Consider the following 19,634-nt stretch of genomic DNA (forward strand, 5'->3'; position numbering starts at 1 on the left):
TTTTGGCTGTTCTTGAGCACACAAGAGCAGTATTTATTTCCCCACTTAAAGCTTGTCGGTTCATTATTTGTTAGTACAAATATTTTAATTGCGTGATTACTTTGAAGTTCCAAATCTTATTCTTTCTGTCTTTGCAATCAGTATTAGAAGACTGATTTCATGTTTTTCTAACACGTTTTTTGCTCTGTTAAATGATGTTTGTGAAATTTCTAACAATAAAGCTGCATTATTTGCAAGATACAACAGCAAATTATTTTTGTAACTTCCCTGTTTTTTTCCGTCTTCAAGTGGCTTAATACCATCTAATACTTACTGTCAGTATGTTGATGATGTTTCAAATATTACAGTTGTGTGCCAAATAACAATTTCTTTAGTCACTATGCTTTCAAATTACGTGTTATAACAAGTAATACATCACCAAAGCCCACTTTCATTTGACATTCAGGAGCTCCTTGTTCTGCTATTATAAACTTACTATATGCACTCTTACATATATTTCTGTACATAATGTTAACTTTGTATACAGTTGGACTATGTAATTCTCCAAGTTGCTGACATTGGAGTTTTTTACACTGGAAACTATAGCTGAAATCAAATTACAACTTTTATTCATGTTTTCGAAATTAGTTGCATTATGAGACTTAATAATGAAGACATTAGAAAATTGTAGAAGTCCGTGTATGCGTGAATGAAAAAAAAATGAAATTACAAATTAAATTTGGTGTCATATTCACTGCTTCATGTACTACTGAGTTTATACGTATTCTACTGATTAGGGCTAGCTTATTTTGACAGCAGACCTTTGATGATTAATAACTGGAACAACAACATCTGGTATATTGCAAGTAAAACTACAGCATATTTTCATACACAATATAAAAAATTAATATTACATATTTTACATAACGGCATAGCTCATTATAAATCAGGAGCTTTTAACCATCCAGACCAGTAGGGCAATGACAATGGCATTTTGGATAGCACATTTCCACTGCTGGCCAATAAAACAACTGCACCAGGATAGCAAATAATGAAATCTGACCTTTAATGCATATGTCATATAGTAAGAAGAATGCTTTATTAAATTTGTAAGTAATCTGGGAGTGTACAGGGTGTGAAATTTAGTACACAGAAGAACAGTTGTTCTAGCCAGCTAGGCATCAAATTGAACTGAGCTTGGATGGCAAATACAGGTACATTACTCCATGCTGCTTCTGCTGTATGCCAAGGTTCATCAATCATAATGGCTAGCAGGTGAATGGTGCCATGCCAATGTGTTGGCAACCGATGGTGAGAAATTTGGAGAAAATGCTGGCCAATATAACTGTCAAATACATTCTCTATAGAAGTAGGTCAGGACAGAATGAGCAATCTGCAATCTTTTGTTATCTTGCTGAAGGTCAAGTTGAAGAGTCAAAGATAGCATACTGCTACTGGCTTCACACATCAGAAATATAATGACAGCTATGCAAACCAGAGGTGATAGTATGAGGGCAAATCAGAAAGTCTTTGCCCCTAATTTTTGGCCAAATTGCAGCTGTAAATGCAAAATCAACCTATCCATTCCCAGCATTGGACCTTTCTTGGTTTGTGCCAGCCTTATCTGCTGGTAGCTTTATCGCATGGCAGTGCTGCCAATTTTTAAAGATGGCAGTTGTGCTTCACATGTTCATGGTGATAGAGCTACGAAATGTGATTTGTTTTCTATGGAGCAAGGGACGAACACCTATTGAGATCTACATGGAAATGCAGCCCACATATGGCAAGAACTGTGTCGCTTTGAGAACTGTGAGGTGGCATTGTTATGAGTTCGACAAAGGCCATGAAGTCTTCCATGACAATGAGCAGTTGTGGAGGCCGCATTCGTCGCTAAATGATGACAACATTTCGTGCATGGATGCAATGGTGAAAGTAGATCAGCGTGTTCACATCACAACCATTTCCTGGTAATTTTGCATATCTTATGTGAGTACTTACAATTGGGAGATCCGGGAAAAACCCGGGAACTTTTTAGAATTCCATAAATTTTTCCTTGTTTTAGTTATCAGTTAAATTTTTATAATTTTGACTGGTAAGAACCAATAATCTAAAATAGAGTATTACTGTATCCCATTACTGCAGAATAATACTGCAGCAACAAAAAATGAATGAGAGAAAAAAAAAAACAAATATAAAACTTAAGTTGCAAAGGAAATGCGCCATATACAACAGCAAAACACAGTGCTCATACAAGGGTCTGCCAACAGGAAAATGTGTCAAAGGCTTTAGGAAAACTATTTAATGCTTCGTAACAACAAATTGCCTCCGATGAGCATGACGTCACAACTGTTTACATTAGATTTGCTTGAGAAATTGTGAGCGGGCTCGTGTGCATGCGCAGTTGAGTTGCGTATGAGTAATACCATCTCCCGCTTCTGGCTATAGAAGTGTGGCTTGTAGCTGTATAAGCAGTAGCAGCAAGCAGCCAGATGACATCCGGAAAAATGTTACTGGCACACCCAAGCTGCCAAGTTTTTATTTTTATAATAAAACAATTGGAAACCTGTAAGGCCTCAGGCTCAAAGATTTCTAGTTAAAGTTTACAGAGTTCTCTCTGTCATTGTCCCCTTTCTTAGCTTGCATTTATCGTGAATCTCTAGCACAGCAAACAGTCCCAAGCAACTGGAATAAATGCAGGTTCCTCTCGTATATAGGAAGATAATGAAAGAATGAATACTCAAAATTATTTATCATTATCCAAAATATCAGTATGCCTCAGGATCCTTGACCATATTCTAAGATCATAAAGAGGCTGAAAAGCTTCTGTTCTAGATTGGCATAGATGTAAAAAATATTGCTTGAGTGAAACACAGCTTGTGATATTCACACACAATATCCATCACTCCAGAGATACACCTAACTTTCCAATAAGTGTCAGCACCGTATCACACTTCATACTTTGAGCAAAAATCCAAGCATATGGGGCATACCCTCAGATATACGAGTGACTTGAAGACTTGTTAGAGATGGAACACAGTACTTTACCCTTTATGGTAAATATTTATCAGAAACAAAGGTGAAATTAGGAGTTCTTCAGAGAAGTCTAGAGCAACTTTACGTAGATAACCTCATGTTTGCAGAGGTCTCTACAAAGATCTTGGAATGCTGAAACAAATTTTATAATAACTCTAGTCTTGAATGATCGTGTAGCTAACAATAAAAACCACTTATAGGTAAACTGTGATTGAAACAACAGCAATACAAGAAACAAACGTAATTTTCATTTAGATTACCCACTGGTGTAAGTTGATATGTGGAATTTAGCATTTTAGTGCAGTGGTCTGCTAGAATACCCCTGATGAATGTGCAACATTTTCTAAATTTCGACAGTGTGATGGATTGCAAAAACTTAACTCGAAGTGAAATTCTAAACTGTATGCATGAAGCTGCCTAGTTTTACGATCAAGTAAGGTGCTTCCTTTGAAACAACCAGATACCACACAAGACAAAACTAACCCTCTTCAACACCTATTATACTCCCATTTTGATGTACTCATTGTAGACCTGTGCTCTGACAGAGAGAGAGAGAGAGACTAACAAAGTCCAAGTTGCTGAAATGAAGTTTCTTATATTTGTGCTGATGCAAACAAAAAAGGACAAGATAAGAAATTAAACAAATAGAATGGATGCAGGTGTAAAACTCAATGTACTGGAAAAACTCTGCCAATCCAGCTTAAGATGTATGGTCATGTGCAACGGATGGAAGAAACCAGGATGGCCATGAAATTTCTTTGAAATGACTATAAATGGGAAAAGATACATTGAATGGCCAAGAAGAAGATGGATCAACATAGTTAAGAAGGATGTTGCCAAAAGTTGTCTCCTTTGGGATGGAATCCATGAAAAAGAGCTGTAAAAATGTAGATCAAGTTGTCACCAGCAGCCAGAAAACAGAACTGCAACCTGAACCTGATGATGATGATGATAAATGAAATGGTGTTCAATAAGGTCCCCCCCCCCCCAACAAAGTAAGCAATTAACAGTAGGAATCTGCAAGATTTCCAAAGAATATTAATACTCATTCTTTTATGACTTTCTTATATGAAGATGAGACTGTTTCAGACCTATCTCATGATGTGATTATACTATAATGATGTATTACTTAATGGCAGACTTGGGCAGCTAGTCACTCATGCTGCTACTGCAAACACTGTAGCGTATTGCTTATTAGCTGTGACCATGTCAAATTTGTACTCTCAAGAAAGCTTATGAGTAAACAGTTGGTAGGTGCTCACCAGTCCAGTCCTCACTGTTTGTTTATTGTCATCTACCACCCACTGTTGAGGTGCCGGGCCATGTCGGTTCTATCCCCAAGGAGAGTGACTTTCCGTTTCAGAACTATAGTTTTACAAATAGCCAATTGGGTCCTCCCCCTCTATTTATGTCGCAACAGAATTTAAACCTTTAGCTCTGAGAGTTTAAATTTCAACACATTTCTCCTGCATGAGCATTTTCACTTTTGGAAATGTGAAAACAATGGTGAAGCCCAACCTAACATCATAGAAGACATTAGACTCATTTGCAGGATGTGTTATAATGGGTGCTCAGAAAATTGAGTTTACTGTATGAATTTACTTTTCATTTACTGTAAAACGACTTTAGGCAAAGAGCTTTATTTAACAAACATTCTTGAAGGTATTTCAATTGAATGGCTTTGACCAGAATATCAGTGCACACTCCGCTGCAGAGTGAAAATCTCATTCTGGAAACATCCCCCAGGCTGTGGCTAAGCCATGTCTCCGCAATATCCTTTCTTTCAGGAGTGCTAGTTCTGCAAGGTTCGCAGAAGAGCTTCTGTAAAGTTTGGAAGGTAGGAGACGGATACTGGCAGAACTAAAGCTGTGAGTACCGGACGTGAGTCGTGCTTCGGTAGCTCAGTTGGTAGAGCACTTGCCCGCGAAAGGCAAAGGTCCCGAGTTCGAGTCTCAGTCGGGCACACAGTTTTAATCTGCCAGGAAGTTTCGGCTTTGACCAGTGAAACAAATCTTTTATGTTAACCGGGCGCCTTCATTTAAGGGTTACCGTTATAGAAGCTACAATTATTTAGTGAGGATCCCTATGCTACTGTTTTTATTCACCTGTTGTTATCACTGTCTGATGTCCAGTACCAGTTCAACGTAGAGCCACACAAAGGGCATTTCTGTTCTCATAGTTAGTTAGTACTAGAGCACAGGAATTCAGTTAGTAATATTGGCATATTTGGAAAGATGTGCAATTATACTTTTAGTCTTTCTTTTAATTGGAAAGTGATGTCATTGTGCTTTTCATGTAGTTTTCGGTCCCAGAAAATTAAAATCTGATTTCATTTTGTTTTGTATGTGGTTTTTGGTATCCAGACAATTAAAAACCAATTTTTAACATCCAATCTGGTACGGCCTAGCCAGGGTGGATGGGCTTTCTTAACTAACAGTGTCACAACTGTTGAATGCTGAATTTGTGCAGTGGTGCACAGATGGTGTAATTTACAGCAAAAACCATAGCCATTGTATTCCAGTTCATCTGTTGTTTGTACCACCCCGTTTATTTTAAAAAGCTTACAGTGTCATTTAGTGGCAAATTTTTCGTTACTTGTTTTTTATTCCGTAACATTTCCCCCTGCATCAGTAATATGTTGTTCAGATTTCACTATGAGAGTCTTTGTGCACCAACGCCCAATGCCATTCCAACCCTACAATAGCGTGGATGTGTGGATAGGATCATTGTTAGGCAAGATGATGCTCCTCTACACATTGCACAGCAAGTGAAGTGGCTGCTGCATTGTCATTGATTTGATTATTCTGGGAAGTGGTTCTCTTTCTTCACCATTTTGAAACAGGAACTTCAATTATGGACACCCTGAAGTTTAAGTGATACACCACATCAACTGTCTCTCCAGAATGTGTCATTTGTAGTTGTTTCATTGTGCTAAAATGTTGGTAAATGTGGCTTCACTTGGAAAAAAAAAACATTTCCACTCATTTTTAAGCACTTCGTTTAGTAGCCTAAATAGTTAGCAACAACAAATGAACTGCTCCTTATCACCTAACAGTGCATGTTTTACTTACCTTCATTCCTTTTTTTATAAATGAAATCATCTAGTCTGCCATTCTGCACAGCGTTTCATTAAATTTTTGACAGTTAAATAGTTTGTTTTCAAGCTCATGTTCCAATTTTTTGTGTAATAAATTGCACACTGAACTCATATTGTGCTGTTTTCAGATTCACAGTATGCTGCAGTTATTTGCAAGAAAGTAAATCTCACTAGAACTCAGGCGTAATGCCCTCACAAAAAGAAACTTGATAATAATGGTAAATTGACATTTTTCAAGCAAGTATTTCCTCTGTTCATTTGTGAAACTCTTGCTAGGTGGTGATACTTATGTTGCCACATTCTGGTGAAATCTGGTGAGATAGCTACAAAATTATTCCCACAGTGAATAGAATTTCCAGTTCCAGAAAAAATCTATCTAAAACACTATTGATACTTAACATCAGTTAATAACATATGAAAACATAGAAATAGACAGAGAGAGCGCTCTGATGGTGAAGTTTCAGCTGCTCTGTTCACTCCCTTTTTATATAAACAACAGAACTTGAAAATAATATGAAAATTAGTGGGACACTATTAGACTCTGCTAGTTGAGCTTTCAGGAGGCCCATAAGAGCTGCACTCTGTGGAAGCAATGCCCCCAAGACGCTACTACATAGATCTAACCGTCATATCAAGGTACAGCCTTAAGACTAGCTGCTACGTGTATGAAAAACATCACTCGGTATGAATTCCGGAAATGTTGATTGCCATTATTCAAGTTGGAAATATTTGAAATATGTCCTCATAATTTAAATTCTGTAATACATTACAGAGAAATATATTTTGAGGTACGTTTGTCTCAGAGTCTTTAACTACAAGCCACATCTGCTGTGACCCCTACACGTTCATGAGGGTTCTGGCAGTTCATAAGACCTGAATGCTTGCAACCACATACACATCATTATATATCCTTCTATCTAGGACCACTTTCCTTTTTTTGTGGGGGTGGGAACCTGCCTTTGATCACAACCATTCATGCTGATACCATCCTGTATCTCACCCTGCCTTAGCTTTCCTTTCATACTCTGTCATTTTCTGTTCAGTCTGTCAGTCATCCTCCAGCGTACCTTCATGCTTTTCTTATTACACCCATTTTATCGACTCAGTTATCCAACTTTTTTCCCTTTTTGTGTTTGCCTTTTTTGCTATCTCTAACTCACGAAAGTAGTAAGGTAGTGCATTATTTATTGCACTGGGCTCATATGTAAGAAGAGTTGGATTCAAACACTGTCTGACCATCCAGATTTACTTTTGTCTATTTTGTTGTGTCATTTAACCCCATGTGCTATCATCCTTTTTTTTTTAAAAAAAAATGGTCTTTCGTTTAATAGTCTATAATTCATGATCCCACAACACTGCTGACACCTTTCCCTTTGTTTTCATCTCTCTTGTTTCCATCTATTGTATGGGTCCTAATTTGTGTGTTGCTGTCAACTGTGTTAGAGGCCACTGCCCTTGTATGTAATTCTGGGTAAGTCAACTGTTTTATGTGTGTTAAACATTTTTGTATTTATTTTTCTGTGATGCATGAGTTATTCATATTTCAGGGTAACTGTTCCAGAAACATGGGCTGAGAATAGTAATCGCATAATCCAACGATCACAAAATGAGCGTTTTAAGTCTTCACAGTCTCGTTCTGACAGTGATAATCTTATAAATGCCTGTGCAAATGAAATCTGGAATTCATGGAATGCTACAAATAATTCATTGGCAAACAGGTCATCAGAAATACTGGAAGCAAAGAATAAATTACAAATGCATTTACATAAGGTAATTTTCTGTTGAACAGCTTTAAATCATCATCATGATTTACTAATTTGTCTTAAAAATAGTCAAAATAGCTCAATGACCAAATCATAATACAAGTATGCATTTATGTCAAAGTATGTTAGTACTTTGACTTATGCACATGTTTTTTAAAGAAAACATTGTGTATTTTGAGAAGAGGTAGTACTAAAAAAAATTCCTATAATCGTATGTCCAGAAATACATAACTTTCTGAGATTCGAAATCTTATCCATATGGGAAGTTGAAAAACATTTCATTTCTTACAGGAGCACATTCATTGTATTGATACTCTATCAACAGGACCAAAAGAGTTCAGTTACTCTAGGTACACATTAGTCTGAGTATTAGGTAGACAATAGCCAGTTGTGTTGTTTCAGTTGTCTAGTATTGTTGTTTCAGCCATGTTAGTAAGTGTTATTTTGCAGCAAATCACTTGCAGTCCAGAGTGTATCATGGTGTCTTATCTATCTATAGAAATGGCTTCAGTTTTGCCCTTATTACTGTCTTATTATGCTGCTGGCATGTACAAATTGTTCAACACTCGGTCTTTTTCATTTCCATTATTACTCCATAGGTAATATCGTGGATGTGATTTTCTGCTGTTGTCTAGCAAATGAAAGTAGCTTGTGAGCCTGTGCCCTCTTTACAGAAAAATATCCATGTTGTTAGGTACCATCTTATTAGCTGTTTATTGTGTACAAAGTAAAGGCACTACAAATGTCAAAATTGTAACGGTAAATTTCTTAAGCACTGGTAACAAAGTTCCTCAATTTATCGCCCTGCAGGAAAGTTGACATGCTCAGATTGTACTTGGAACCAAGAGCTGGATGAAACACAAACTAAAAAACTCCAAAATATTCAACAGTGCATGGAATGCATTTGAAAAAGACAGGTAGGACTCAATTGGAAGTGGCCTCTCCATTGCAGACAACAAAAATATTGTGTCTATTGAGGTCAAAATTGAAAGTGACTGCAGAGTTAACTGCATGTGAGTAATTGGCTTAGGTGATGTTGGTTAATCATTACATGATTTTACCAGCCAGCCGTTTCCACTATAGCAGTTGTGATATAATTCAAAGAAAGTCTACACTCAGTAGCTTGGAAGGACTCTGGTCATTCCATCTCTGTTGGAGGTAACTTTAACCTATAACCTACCGAATATAGTCTAGGTGTCTATGATTCTTTGAAGATGGTAATGAACAGATAGTCTTGTAAAGCAGTTCTGAACATGTGTCCGAAAAGAGTCTTGACCAGCTACTTAGACAGCCCATACACAATGGAAATATTTTAGACCTAGTAGCAACAACCAGCCCTGATAGGTCTTTATACTGACAGTGTCAGTATAGAGACAGGGATTAATTATCATGAGATCATCATGTCGGAAATATCAGATAAACAGTTGTTAGCGTCCTATTTACACAGTGAATGGAGGTACAGGAATTGCATGCAGAGTTTAAAATGAATGTAAATGGTGTTCCAGGGGGCCAAGTAAGTGAATGAAGAACTGAAAAGACCCAACAAGGTTTTATAACAAAACTTGGAAAATGCTGTGGAAGTAGAGAGTGTTGAGTCTGTCCAAAAAAGAACCAAAAATATCAACAGGCGTGAATAGGTAGAATGATGTGAGAAGTATACAACTTCCAGCATTATACCTCAGCAAAAAATCTCGCTGATAATCCAAGAAAATTCTGATCCTATGTAAAGTAACTCACTCATCAAACAGCCTGGTGTACCAACAGAAGAAAGGAAAAGGAAAGCTAAAGTTTTAAATTTAACTTGTAAAAAGTCATTCACTCAGGAGGAGCATGCAGACATACTGTTGCTTGACCACTGCACAGGTCCCCTTATGGAGGACATAGAAATAGGCATCCCTGGTATTGAAAAGTGACAAAAAGAGCTGAACACAAATAAATCCAGATGGAATCTCAGTTCAGTGTTAACAGAGTGTACTCTCGGCTTTGGCCCCTTACTTAGCTTGCATTTATCACGAATCTCTCACCCAATGCAAACTCCCAAATGATTGAGCAAAAGTGCAGGTGACTCCTTCATATAAGAAGGGTGAAAGAATGGACCTGCAAAATTACAGACCAATATCCTCAACAATGGTTTGTTGCTTAATTCGCGAGCACATTCTAAGTTCAGATATAATAAATTTCATTGAGACTGAAAAGCTTCTGTCCATAAATCATCACAGATTTAAAAAGCATCAATTGTGTGAAAGTCACCTCCAACTGAGCAAGGTGGCACAGTGGTTAGCACACTGGACCTGCATTTGGGAGGACGATGGTTCAAATCCATATCCAGTGATCCTGATTTAGTTTTTCTGTGATTTCCCTAAATCACTTCAGGCAAATGCTGGGATGGTTCCTTTGAAAGGGCATGACAGATTTCCTTCCCCATCCTTCCCTCATCTGATAGGACCGATGACCTCACTGTTTGGTCCCATCCCCCAAATCAACAAACCAGCCAAACTCATCTTGCCCTTTTATCATACGATATCCTGCAAACCACAGTAAAGAACAACACGCGGATTCCATATTATTAGATGACCAGAAAGCATTTGACATGGTCCCCCACCACATACTGTTAATGAAGTTACGAACGTATGGACTACGTTCCCTGAGATGTGAATGACTCAAAGACTTCATAAGTGATAGAACTCAGTATGTTGTCCTGGATGGCAAGTGTTCTTTAAAGACAAAGGTATCATCAGGAGTGTCACAGGAAAGTGTTATAGGACCATTTTTGTTCACTACATACATAAATGATCTCACAGACAAAGTGAACATGTGCAGCTGTTTGCTTATGGCACAGATGTGTAGAGGAAGGTGTCTTCGTTGAGTGATTGTAGGAAATACAGGATGACTTAGACAGAATTTCTGTTCATTGTGATGAATGGTAGCCTGCTTTAAATGTAGAATAAGTAAGTTAATGCAGATGCTTAGGAAAAACAATCATATATTGTTTGAGTACAGTATTAGTGGGGCTTGACTCAGTCACATTGATTAAAAATCTAGTTGTGAAGCTATGTGAAATGGAACGACCATGTAAGGTCAGTATTAGGAAAGGTGAATGTCAGCTGGAGAGAATTTTAGGGAAGTGTACCTCGTTTGTAAACAAAGCACTAGTACAAACCATTTTTGAGTACTGCTTGAGTGTTTGGAATCCCCACCAGGTTAGATTAAAGGAAGACATTGAAACCATTTGGAGCAGTGCTGCTAAATTTGTTAATGGTAGTTTTGATCCATACATGAATATTACGGAACTCAAATGTTTTGTGAACTCAAATGTGAATACACGAAGGGAAGACAGCGTTTTTTTCGTGATATGCTATTGAGAAAATTTAGAGAACTGGCATTTGCAGCTGACTACAGGCTGGTTCTACTGCACCAATGTACATTTTACATAAGGATTATGAAGACAAGACAAGATGAGAGAAATTAGGACTTGAATGAAGGTATGTAGACAGTTGTTTTTCTCTCACTCCATTTACGAGTGAAACAAAAAATGACTGCTAGTGGTGCAGTGTCCTCCACCATGCACCTTATAGTGGCTTGAATAGTATAGTTGTAGATGTACAAGTAGTCTGGTATTATTTTATCAGTGGCCTCTAATATACAATTGAAAATTGGCCTTTCCAGTAATTTAGATGTCATTTTGAGTAGAGAGCTAGGTAAGTACTTATCCACCTCATTTCCTCCTTTGCCTGATTTCAAAACTCCAATCACTGTAGCTTTATCAGACATCTTGGGTAGTTTTCCAATTCTCAATATTTCATTGAAGAAGTTTGTATTATTTCACCCAGGGGCCTGTGCTTTAAGGAAACTCAAATACTCTCCTTTATTAAACTTCAGAGTGCTCAGAGGGAAATTGAGTTTGTGTATGTTGACACCAAATGCATAGTGAGGGTGAAATTCAAACAAAATCCCTTTGCATGTAGTGATTTCTTCACATTTCATTAACATACCATGAACATGTACTTTTAAAACTTTTATTTATCTGGCATTAACTGCATTAGCATTTACATTTGTCTTGCTTCTTAGTGTATGTGGAACTGTACCAAGTTTCCTTTTAAAGCTCCTGGCTGTACAGCTGGAATGCATCTAATTCAGTCCAGCTATGGATTTATGGTAATCATGTCTTCTGTTTTAATTGAGAGCCTTCAATAGATCATCATTTATTATGTATTACTGCTGATATTGTGGGTGCAATTTGTGACATTATTGTGCCTGTCTAGGTACATATAGACATTGAAATCCAAGTGATATGAACTTTTTTCTTTGTAGGCACCTTTTATAGTAGTAGATTATTATTTCTCATCTTTTATCTGTGAAGTAATTATCATGGAAGAAATATTTTTGATAATATGTGTTAGTATGAGTCATTACTAAATCTTTTGAAGAACTAATTGGAGTCAATATCAAATAGGTTATGGGTGCAGGAAGAGATTAATGAAGTTTCCACATCCATAAAGTGTCATATGTTCAGACACCAATAAATCAATAAAGTTAGTGTCCATATGGCATAAATCGAGAGTTGCTGTATATCATGTGTATTCAACATAGTGCTATACTTTTGTTAAGAAAATTGAAAATTTATTTTCTGAACTAACTGAATGTAACTAAGATGGCTTTGGGTGGACAACCACTGTTTACGTTTGTAAATGGCTGTAATGTCTAACTACAACAAGTGGAAATTTATGATAGAAATTGTACCTAAAACATGAGGGACTGTGAGAAAAAATTTCTGGCACTGGTGAAGACCCAAAGTAGGTACAGAAAGTATTATCCAAAATAAATTTAAGTTTAAATTCATCTGGATATTCAAAACACTAAGGAGCAAAGCAAAATTTACAATATACATTCAAAAATAACAGTTCATCTAGTCATTTTGGGCTGCTACAGTGCTTTATAAATGTATGATTGGCTTCTGAGAAAAATATGGAAGCAAATTTCTCATAAATGATGCCACTTGCCCAACAAATTTGAAGGATTGTTGAGAAAATCAATGATGATTTGGTAGCTGAAATCATGTGAAGTGCACTTCCAGCAGATTTCGAACCTGTGATTATGATTAGTGAGGATTCAGGTGTTAATATTACTAGTGATTTAATAAGTCAGTAGTTATCCTAAAAATCAAACAAATGTCATTTTGCTTTGCCAAATGAAACTACAGATTCAGCGTTAGCAGCAAGTAAGCAGAACATAAACACCAGAAGTCAAACTTCAGTTGCTGTTCATATTTGTTTAAATGTTGTAAATGTCAAAAAATTGGTTGTAAGGCGAGTGAGTGTAGATCTAAGAAGGAACTAAATTAATGTTCAGATAGAAGTTAATGCCGATAACAGGAATAACCAGACAACTATTAATGATGTTGCACATGTTCTAGGGCTTGGGAACAACTTTCTGTCATTTAATCAAATGACAAGATGTGGATTGTACATATTGTTCGATGATGTACAGTTTGGTATATATCTACATCTACATCTACATGATTACTCTGCAATTCACATTTAAGTGCTTGGCAGAGGGTTCATCGAACCACAATCATACTATCTCTCTACCATTCCACTCTGGAACAGCGCGCGGGAAAAACGAACACCTAAACCTTTCTGTTCGGGCTCTGATTTCTCTTATTTTATTTTGATGATCATTCCTACCTATGTAGGTTGGGCTCAACAAAATATTTTCGCATTTGGAAGAGAAAGTTGGTGACTGAAATTTCGTAAATAGATCTCACCGTGATGAAAAACGTCTTTGCTTTAATGACTTCCATCCCAACTCGCATATCATATCTGCCACACTCTCTCCCCTATTATGTGATAATACAAAACAAAAGTGATATTATCATCTCTGAACATCAGTTTAGATCCATGTATTTCTTGGATAAAAGGAAGACAGTCTTGTCAATCTTTTCCTAAAATATCAAATATAAGAGAAGAATATCTCTTGATACAATACATTCCAGTGTTTGTGGACTAATGAGCATGTCTTTGGGAGAAGGAGCACAGTATCTTCTCACTGTTGCTGATGATATGTCAAGAAAGTCATTTAGTCACATGCTAAAATCAACAAAAAATCTGTGATACTTTCTTCAGTTGAAAGCATGAGTAGAAAATGAAAATGGTCTAAAATTAAGATAGTGGAAAAGAGTTTGTCAGCCAGCATATGAAGTCATTCCTAATGGTAAATGAAATTTGACATGAAATGACAATTCTTTACACACCAGAACAAAATGGAGTTGTGAATCGTGTATCAGACCATCACTGAAAAGGCAGGATCAACATTGACAGTTCCAGGACTATGAAAACAGTTTTGTGCTGAAGCCATTAACACACCAATTTATCTCTAAAATCGATCTCCAACAGAAATTGTTAAAATGTTACTCCTGAAGAACTATGGAGCAGTCCTTGAATAAATCTGAGCCACTTACTAATCTTTGGGTGTCAAGCATTTGTGCATGTACAGAAAGACAAATGAACAAAGTTAGAAGACAAATAAAAATAACTTATCAGTGTTGGACATTGTGAAGATTCTAAAGAATATTGTTAAGTTGCTCCAGATTCACTAAAGACAGTTTTGAAGGGCTATGATGTGTAGTTCATAGAAAATTGAAAATGAAACTGTGGGAACAGCATCAAGAACTGTATTGTGATTGACAATTATGGTATGGAGTAACACTCAACTGGCAGCAGTACATAGCATCGTTGAAAAGGCAGTGGAACCAACACAACCTGCTGATGTTGATAGAAATGCAGTTTATGTGACAGTGACGTGGAGCAGACTGTGAATGGCAATGTTGACAGGAACACTGAACAGTCACATACAAAACCTGTGCAGTCAGAAATTAGAAGATCATCATGTGAAAAAATACTGAATCCCAAATATTTTTATTACAATTTTGCTTGTTGTACTAATATTCCTGACCCAAATTCACATAGAGAACCAATGAATGATGGTGATTATGAAAAATGGAAGGAAACCTTAAATGACAGATGTAAGTCATTACTTGAAAACGAGATGCGGACATTGACCAATTTACCAACAAGTAGAAGAGCAATAAATTCAAAATGAGTATTCAAAGTCAAGCAAATATCGGTTAGTGGAATTAAATGTTTTGTCACAAAAGGTTATTTCCAGATACAAGGAGTGGACTATGATGAAATATTCTCACCTATAATTTGTCAGTGTTGACTTCGCACACTGTTAGCTTTAGCAGCAGAGTTTGATCTTAACATGGTACACATGAATGTTTGAATAACATTCCTATATGATGATCTTGATGAAAAGGTTAACATTCATCAACCTGAATGCTACATGAAGAAGAAAAAGGAGACAAAGGTTTGAAAACTAAATTTATGGTTTAAAATAGGTTTTACATGTTTTATGTCACAAATTGGGTGTAATGTTATGTAAACTGCAGCTGAAGAAGTCAGAATATGATTAATGAATTTACTACAGAAATAAGAAGCAAAATATGCGCATTCTGGCTGTTTATGTAGATGACTTGATCATCTTCTGAATAGATGTACTAAGTGGATGAAAAAATTGAAGAAAGAATTGATGAATAAATTTAAGAGGAGAGATCTCAACAAATTCAGGTGGTGTCTTGGCACGAGACTAAAATGAGATAGAAACAAGAGATGAATAGCATTGGCAAACATGTTCAGGAAATTTGGTGTGGAAGACTGGAATCCCATTGCACATCCACTCAAACCTGTTTTGTAGATAACAAAAATTTGAAGAAAAATTGACAGATAAAAAATAACTTGTGCATTCCTTATCAGCCTACCTTTGGGTCACTCGTCATGCTCATGGCATAAGACAGGACTTTGTGTCTGTTTTGGGGATGAAAGTAGACTCAACTCAAATTATGAAAAAATCCACTGAGAAACAGTCAGACTAATTATAAGATGCATCAAAGGCACAGTGAATACAGGACTAACTTTCTGAAAAAGTGGAACAACCAAAACTGAAGGCTTCTGTGGTGCCAATTATGCATCACATCTCAATCAATGGCTGCTATATTTTTATGTTAGTCAGGAAAGAAATTCCGTGGCATTCAAAATGGCAACAAATAGTTTGTGAGCTACACAAGCAGAATACATAGCCCTATCAACAGCAGTGTAAGAAGCAATATACCTTAAAGGGCTGCTGTGTGAAGCGTGTTTTAAACACAGTGAAAAATCAGTAATTGCACTCTGTTCTATTGGAAGTTCCATTGTATTGAGTCACAATGGTGCATCATGTGCAAAAATAACACATCAATGTGAGGCAGCACTGTATCCTTGAGTTCATGAATGCAAAAAAAGTTCAATGTCAAGTCAAACAGTAATGCCAAGCAGCAAGATATTTTGTTACAAAGGCACTGCCAAAGGTTAAGCATCACTGGTGCTGCTGAGCAGTGCAACTTTTGGAGTTCAAAAATTAACATTTTGAGAAGATGCTGGTATGTTGGGAATAACTATGTTTTTTTCTTTGTAGGTACCTTTTACAGTAGTAGTGTGCTGTTTTTTATTTTTTTATTTTTGATCTGTCTTGTAATTATCATGAAATAAATAGTTTTGATAGTATGTGTACCTGGCGGCATGGTGTATGCGAATTCCATTCATTTTATGTGTACTTAATAATGTTTTAAAATGATTTATTGTAGTCAATATCCAACAGATTTCAAACAAAATCTTTTTGAATGTATTTCATTTCTTCAGAGTTCATTAATGTGCCTTGTCCAGTTTCACTTTTGAAACTTTTATTTATCTGGCAGTAACTGCATTACATTTATGTGTGTGCTGCTTCTTGGTCTATGTGGAAATGTACCAAGTCCCCTTTTAAAATTCCAGGCTGTATGGCTGGAATGCATTTAATTCAGCCCTACTGTGGACTTGTGCTCATTATGTCTTCCTATTTGATTGAGGGTTTTAATATACACTATGTGATCAAAAGTATCTAGACACCCCCAAAAACACACATTTTTCATATTAGGCACAGTGTGCTGCCAGCTACTGCCAGGTATTCCATAGCAGCGACCTCAATAGGTATTAGGCATTGTGAGAGAGAAGAATAAGTCACTCCGTGGAACTCATGGACTTCGAATGTGGTCAGGTGATTGGGTGTCACTTGTGTCACACATCTGTATGTGAGATTTGTACACTCCTAAACATCCCTAGATCCACTGTTTCCAATGTCATAGTGAAGTGGAAATGTGAAGGGACACATACAGCACAGAAGTGTACAGGCCAACCTCAACCGTTGACCAACAGAGACTGCCAACAGTTGAAGAGGGTCATAATGTGTAATAGGGAGACATCTATCCAGACCATCACACAGGAATTCCAAACTGCATTAGGATCAACTAAAGGTACTATAACAGGTGAGAGGTGAGAAAACTTCGATTTCATGGTTGAGCAGCTGCTCATAAGCCATACATCACACTGTTAAATGACAAACGACACCTTGCTTGATGTAAGGAGCGTAAACATTGGACAACTGAACAGTGGAAAAACGTTGTGTGGAGTGACAAATCACAGTACACAATGTGGTGATCCGATGGCAGGGTGTGGGTATGTCGAATGCCCAGTGAATGTCATCTGCCAGCGTGTATAGTGCCAACACCTAAAATTCAGAGGCAGTGGTGTTATGGTGTGGTCATGTCTTTCATGGAGGGGGCTTGTACCCCATGTTGTTTTGCACGGCACTATCACAGCACATGGCTACATTGATGTTTTAAGCACCCTCTTGATTCCCACTGTTGAAGAGCAATTCTGGGATGCCGATTGCATCTTTCAACATGATCGAGCACCTGTTCATAATGCACGGCCTGTGGCGGAGTGGTTACATGACAATAACATCCCTGTAATGGACTGGCCTGCACAGAGTCCTGACTTGAATCCTATGGAACACCTTTGGGATGTTTTGGAATGACAACTTCATGCCAGGCCTCATTGACAAACATCGATACCTCTCCTCAATGCAGCACTCCATGAAGAATGGGCTGCCATACCCAAGAAACCTTTCAGCACCTGTTTGGACATATGCCTGAGTGGAAGCTGTCATCAAGGCTAGGGGTGGGCCAACACCATATTGACTATCAGCATTAGCGATGGAGGGTGCCACGAACTTGTAAGTCATTTTCAGCTAGATGTCCGAATACTTTCGATCACATAGTGTAGCTTCACCTATTGTCACTGTGTGGTTACTGATATTTTGTGTATAAATTAACTCATCATTATGTCTGTCCAGCTACATGCTGATATCAAAATCCACTTGGCATTAGATTTTAGAACATCCACAAACGTATGATCATTGACTGGGATTGGAGAGATTCATTGGACAGTATCATAGTCTCCCTTCGTAAACTGGTCTCAGTCTGCTTGTGGAAAGTTATCATCAAGGCTGCAGGACTGAAGTAACAAATGGAATTTTTACACCATACTGAATAGTCACTGGCCTTTGTTGATATCTGAGAATGACTTGAGAACTTTTTTTTGTGTCTTACTTTCATTGCTGGATGTTGATGAGGAAACTGCACACAGGTTAGAAAAACTTAATGTGCCTAGATGCTTAGCATTTTAGATGAAGTGGAAACTGTTCACTTCCATTCAGCTCCTGAGTGCAGATCCAGTTCTGTTAACATACGCTACAGGCTGACTGAAAGCCTACAGATTGATACATTGGATTGTAGACATTGACATAGCAACGTGTGCAAGCTCAACCACTAGGACTAATATATCTGCTAATCTGTGTTCATGAATTACTTTGGAATCTGTATGTTGTGGCTTGATACATATAGCACTTCTGCACTGCTTGTCATTACCTCTCCCAACAATAGTGTAGTCGCATATTTTTCCTCTGCTGTGAAGATATGCGTCATCTGTAGTGTAGGAGGTCTCTGCATAGCCATTACTACATCTACATCATTCTCCTGCATCATGCGAGAGATATTTGCTCTTTGGTGGTGAGAGCGACTCAGTTTAAGTGTCACATTTGTAAGCTCTACGCAGGGTTAATATAGCAGTATACAATGTGCTGAAAAGGATTACTCATAAGTGTATGTCATAGCATATCCTCTGTTGTGTAGCACCTGTGAATTAGGTCAAAGGCTGTCAGTCCCATGTGGAGACTGTGATGTTGCAAACAGTAAAACCTGTAGGAAACACAGTTATGAATGAGCCACAAATACGGAAAAAATGTGACATCTGTGTGAGAAAAATTAAAATACATGGAAGTTTGTACACAATGATGATAACAAAATGCTGGTTAAATGTCAATACTTGTCAAGAACATTTGTATTACACTCATCTCAGATTTAGCAAATATTTTCTTGGGGCCACATCTTCTTCAGTATGATAGACTAACTTTTTTCTAAGTTGTTAATCATTAAGGCTTATGGGTAGTAAAAAGACTAGCAGATCAATATCAAGACCACCTGTTATATTATGCTTTTGTTTTGAGGTCTGTTCTCTATGGTTGCCAGAGAGGAGACACATCCTTTCAGGCTAATTATCTCCACAGTAGCCCTAAAACCTACACAAATCATGATAAATATAACTGTCAGTTTGTTATTAATAACATTTACAGGTACAGCAAGAAATATTTGATGTTGAAAAGCACATGGATATGTTGCGTAAGGCTATAATGGACAAGAGCAATCCCATGAAAGTTGCTCATACCCGCTTAGAAGCTCGCACTCACAGAAGAGATGGCGAACTTTGTCGTGACCCTGCCCAACAGAGGTAATT

General features: G+C 37.3%; 1 protein-coding gene across 2 annotated transcripts in view; it reads left to right on the top strand.

The window, feature by feature from the left end:
• LOC126354856 (tektin-3-like) overlaps positions 1–19,634 on the top strand; it is a 111,507-nt gene that overhangs the window by 83,966 nt on the left and 7,907 nt on the right. For both annotated transcript variants that reach the window (XM_050004844.1, XM_050004843.1), the window contains exons 7-8: positions 7,657–7,879; positions 19,474–19,628. In XM_050004844.1, coding sequence (XP_049860801.1) covers positions 7,657–7,879; positions 19,474–19,628 — 378 coding nt within the window. The remainder of the gene's footprint in view (positions 1–7,656; positions 7,880–19,473; positions 19,629–19,634) is intronic.

Source organism: Schistocerca gregaria, chromosome 3 (genome assembly GCF_023897955.1).
Source record: "Schistocerca gregaria isolate iqSchGreg1 chromosome 3, iqSchGreg1.2, whole genome shotgun sequence".
Taxonomy (NCBI): domain Eukaryota; kingdom Metazoa; phylum Arthropoda; class Insecta; order Orthoptera; family Acrididae; genus Schistocerca; species Schistocerca gregaria.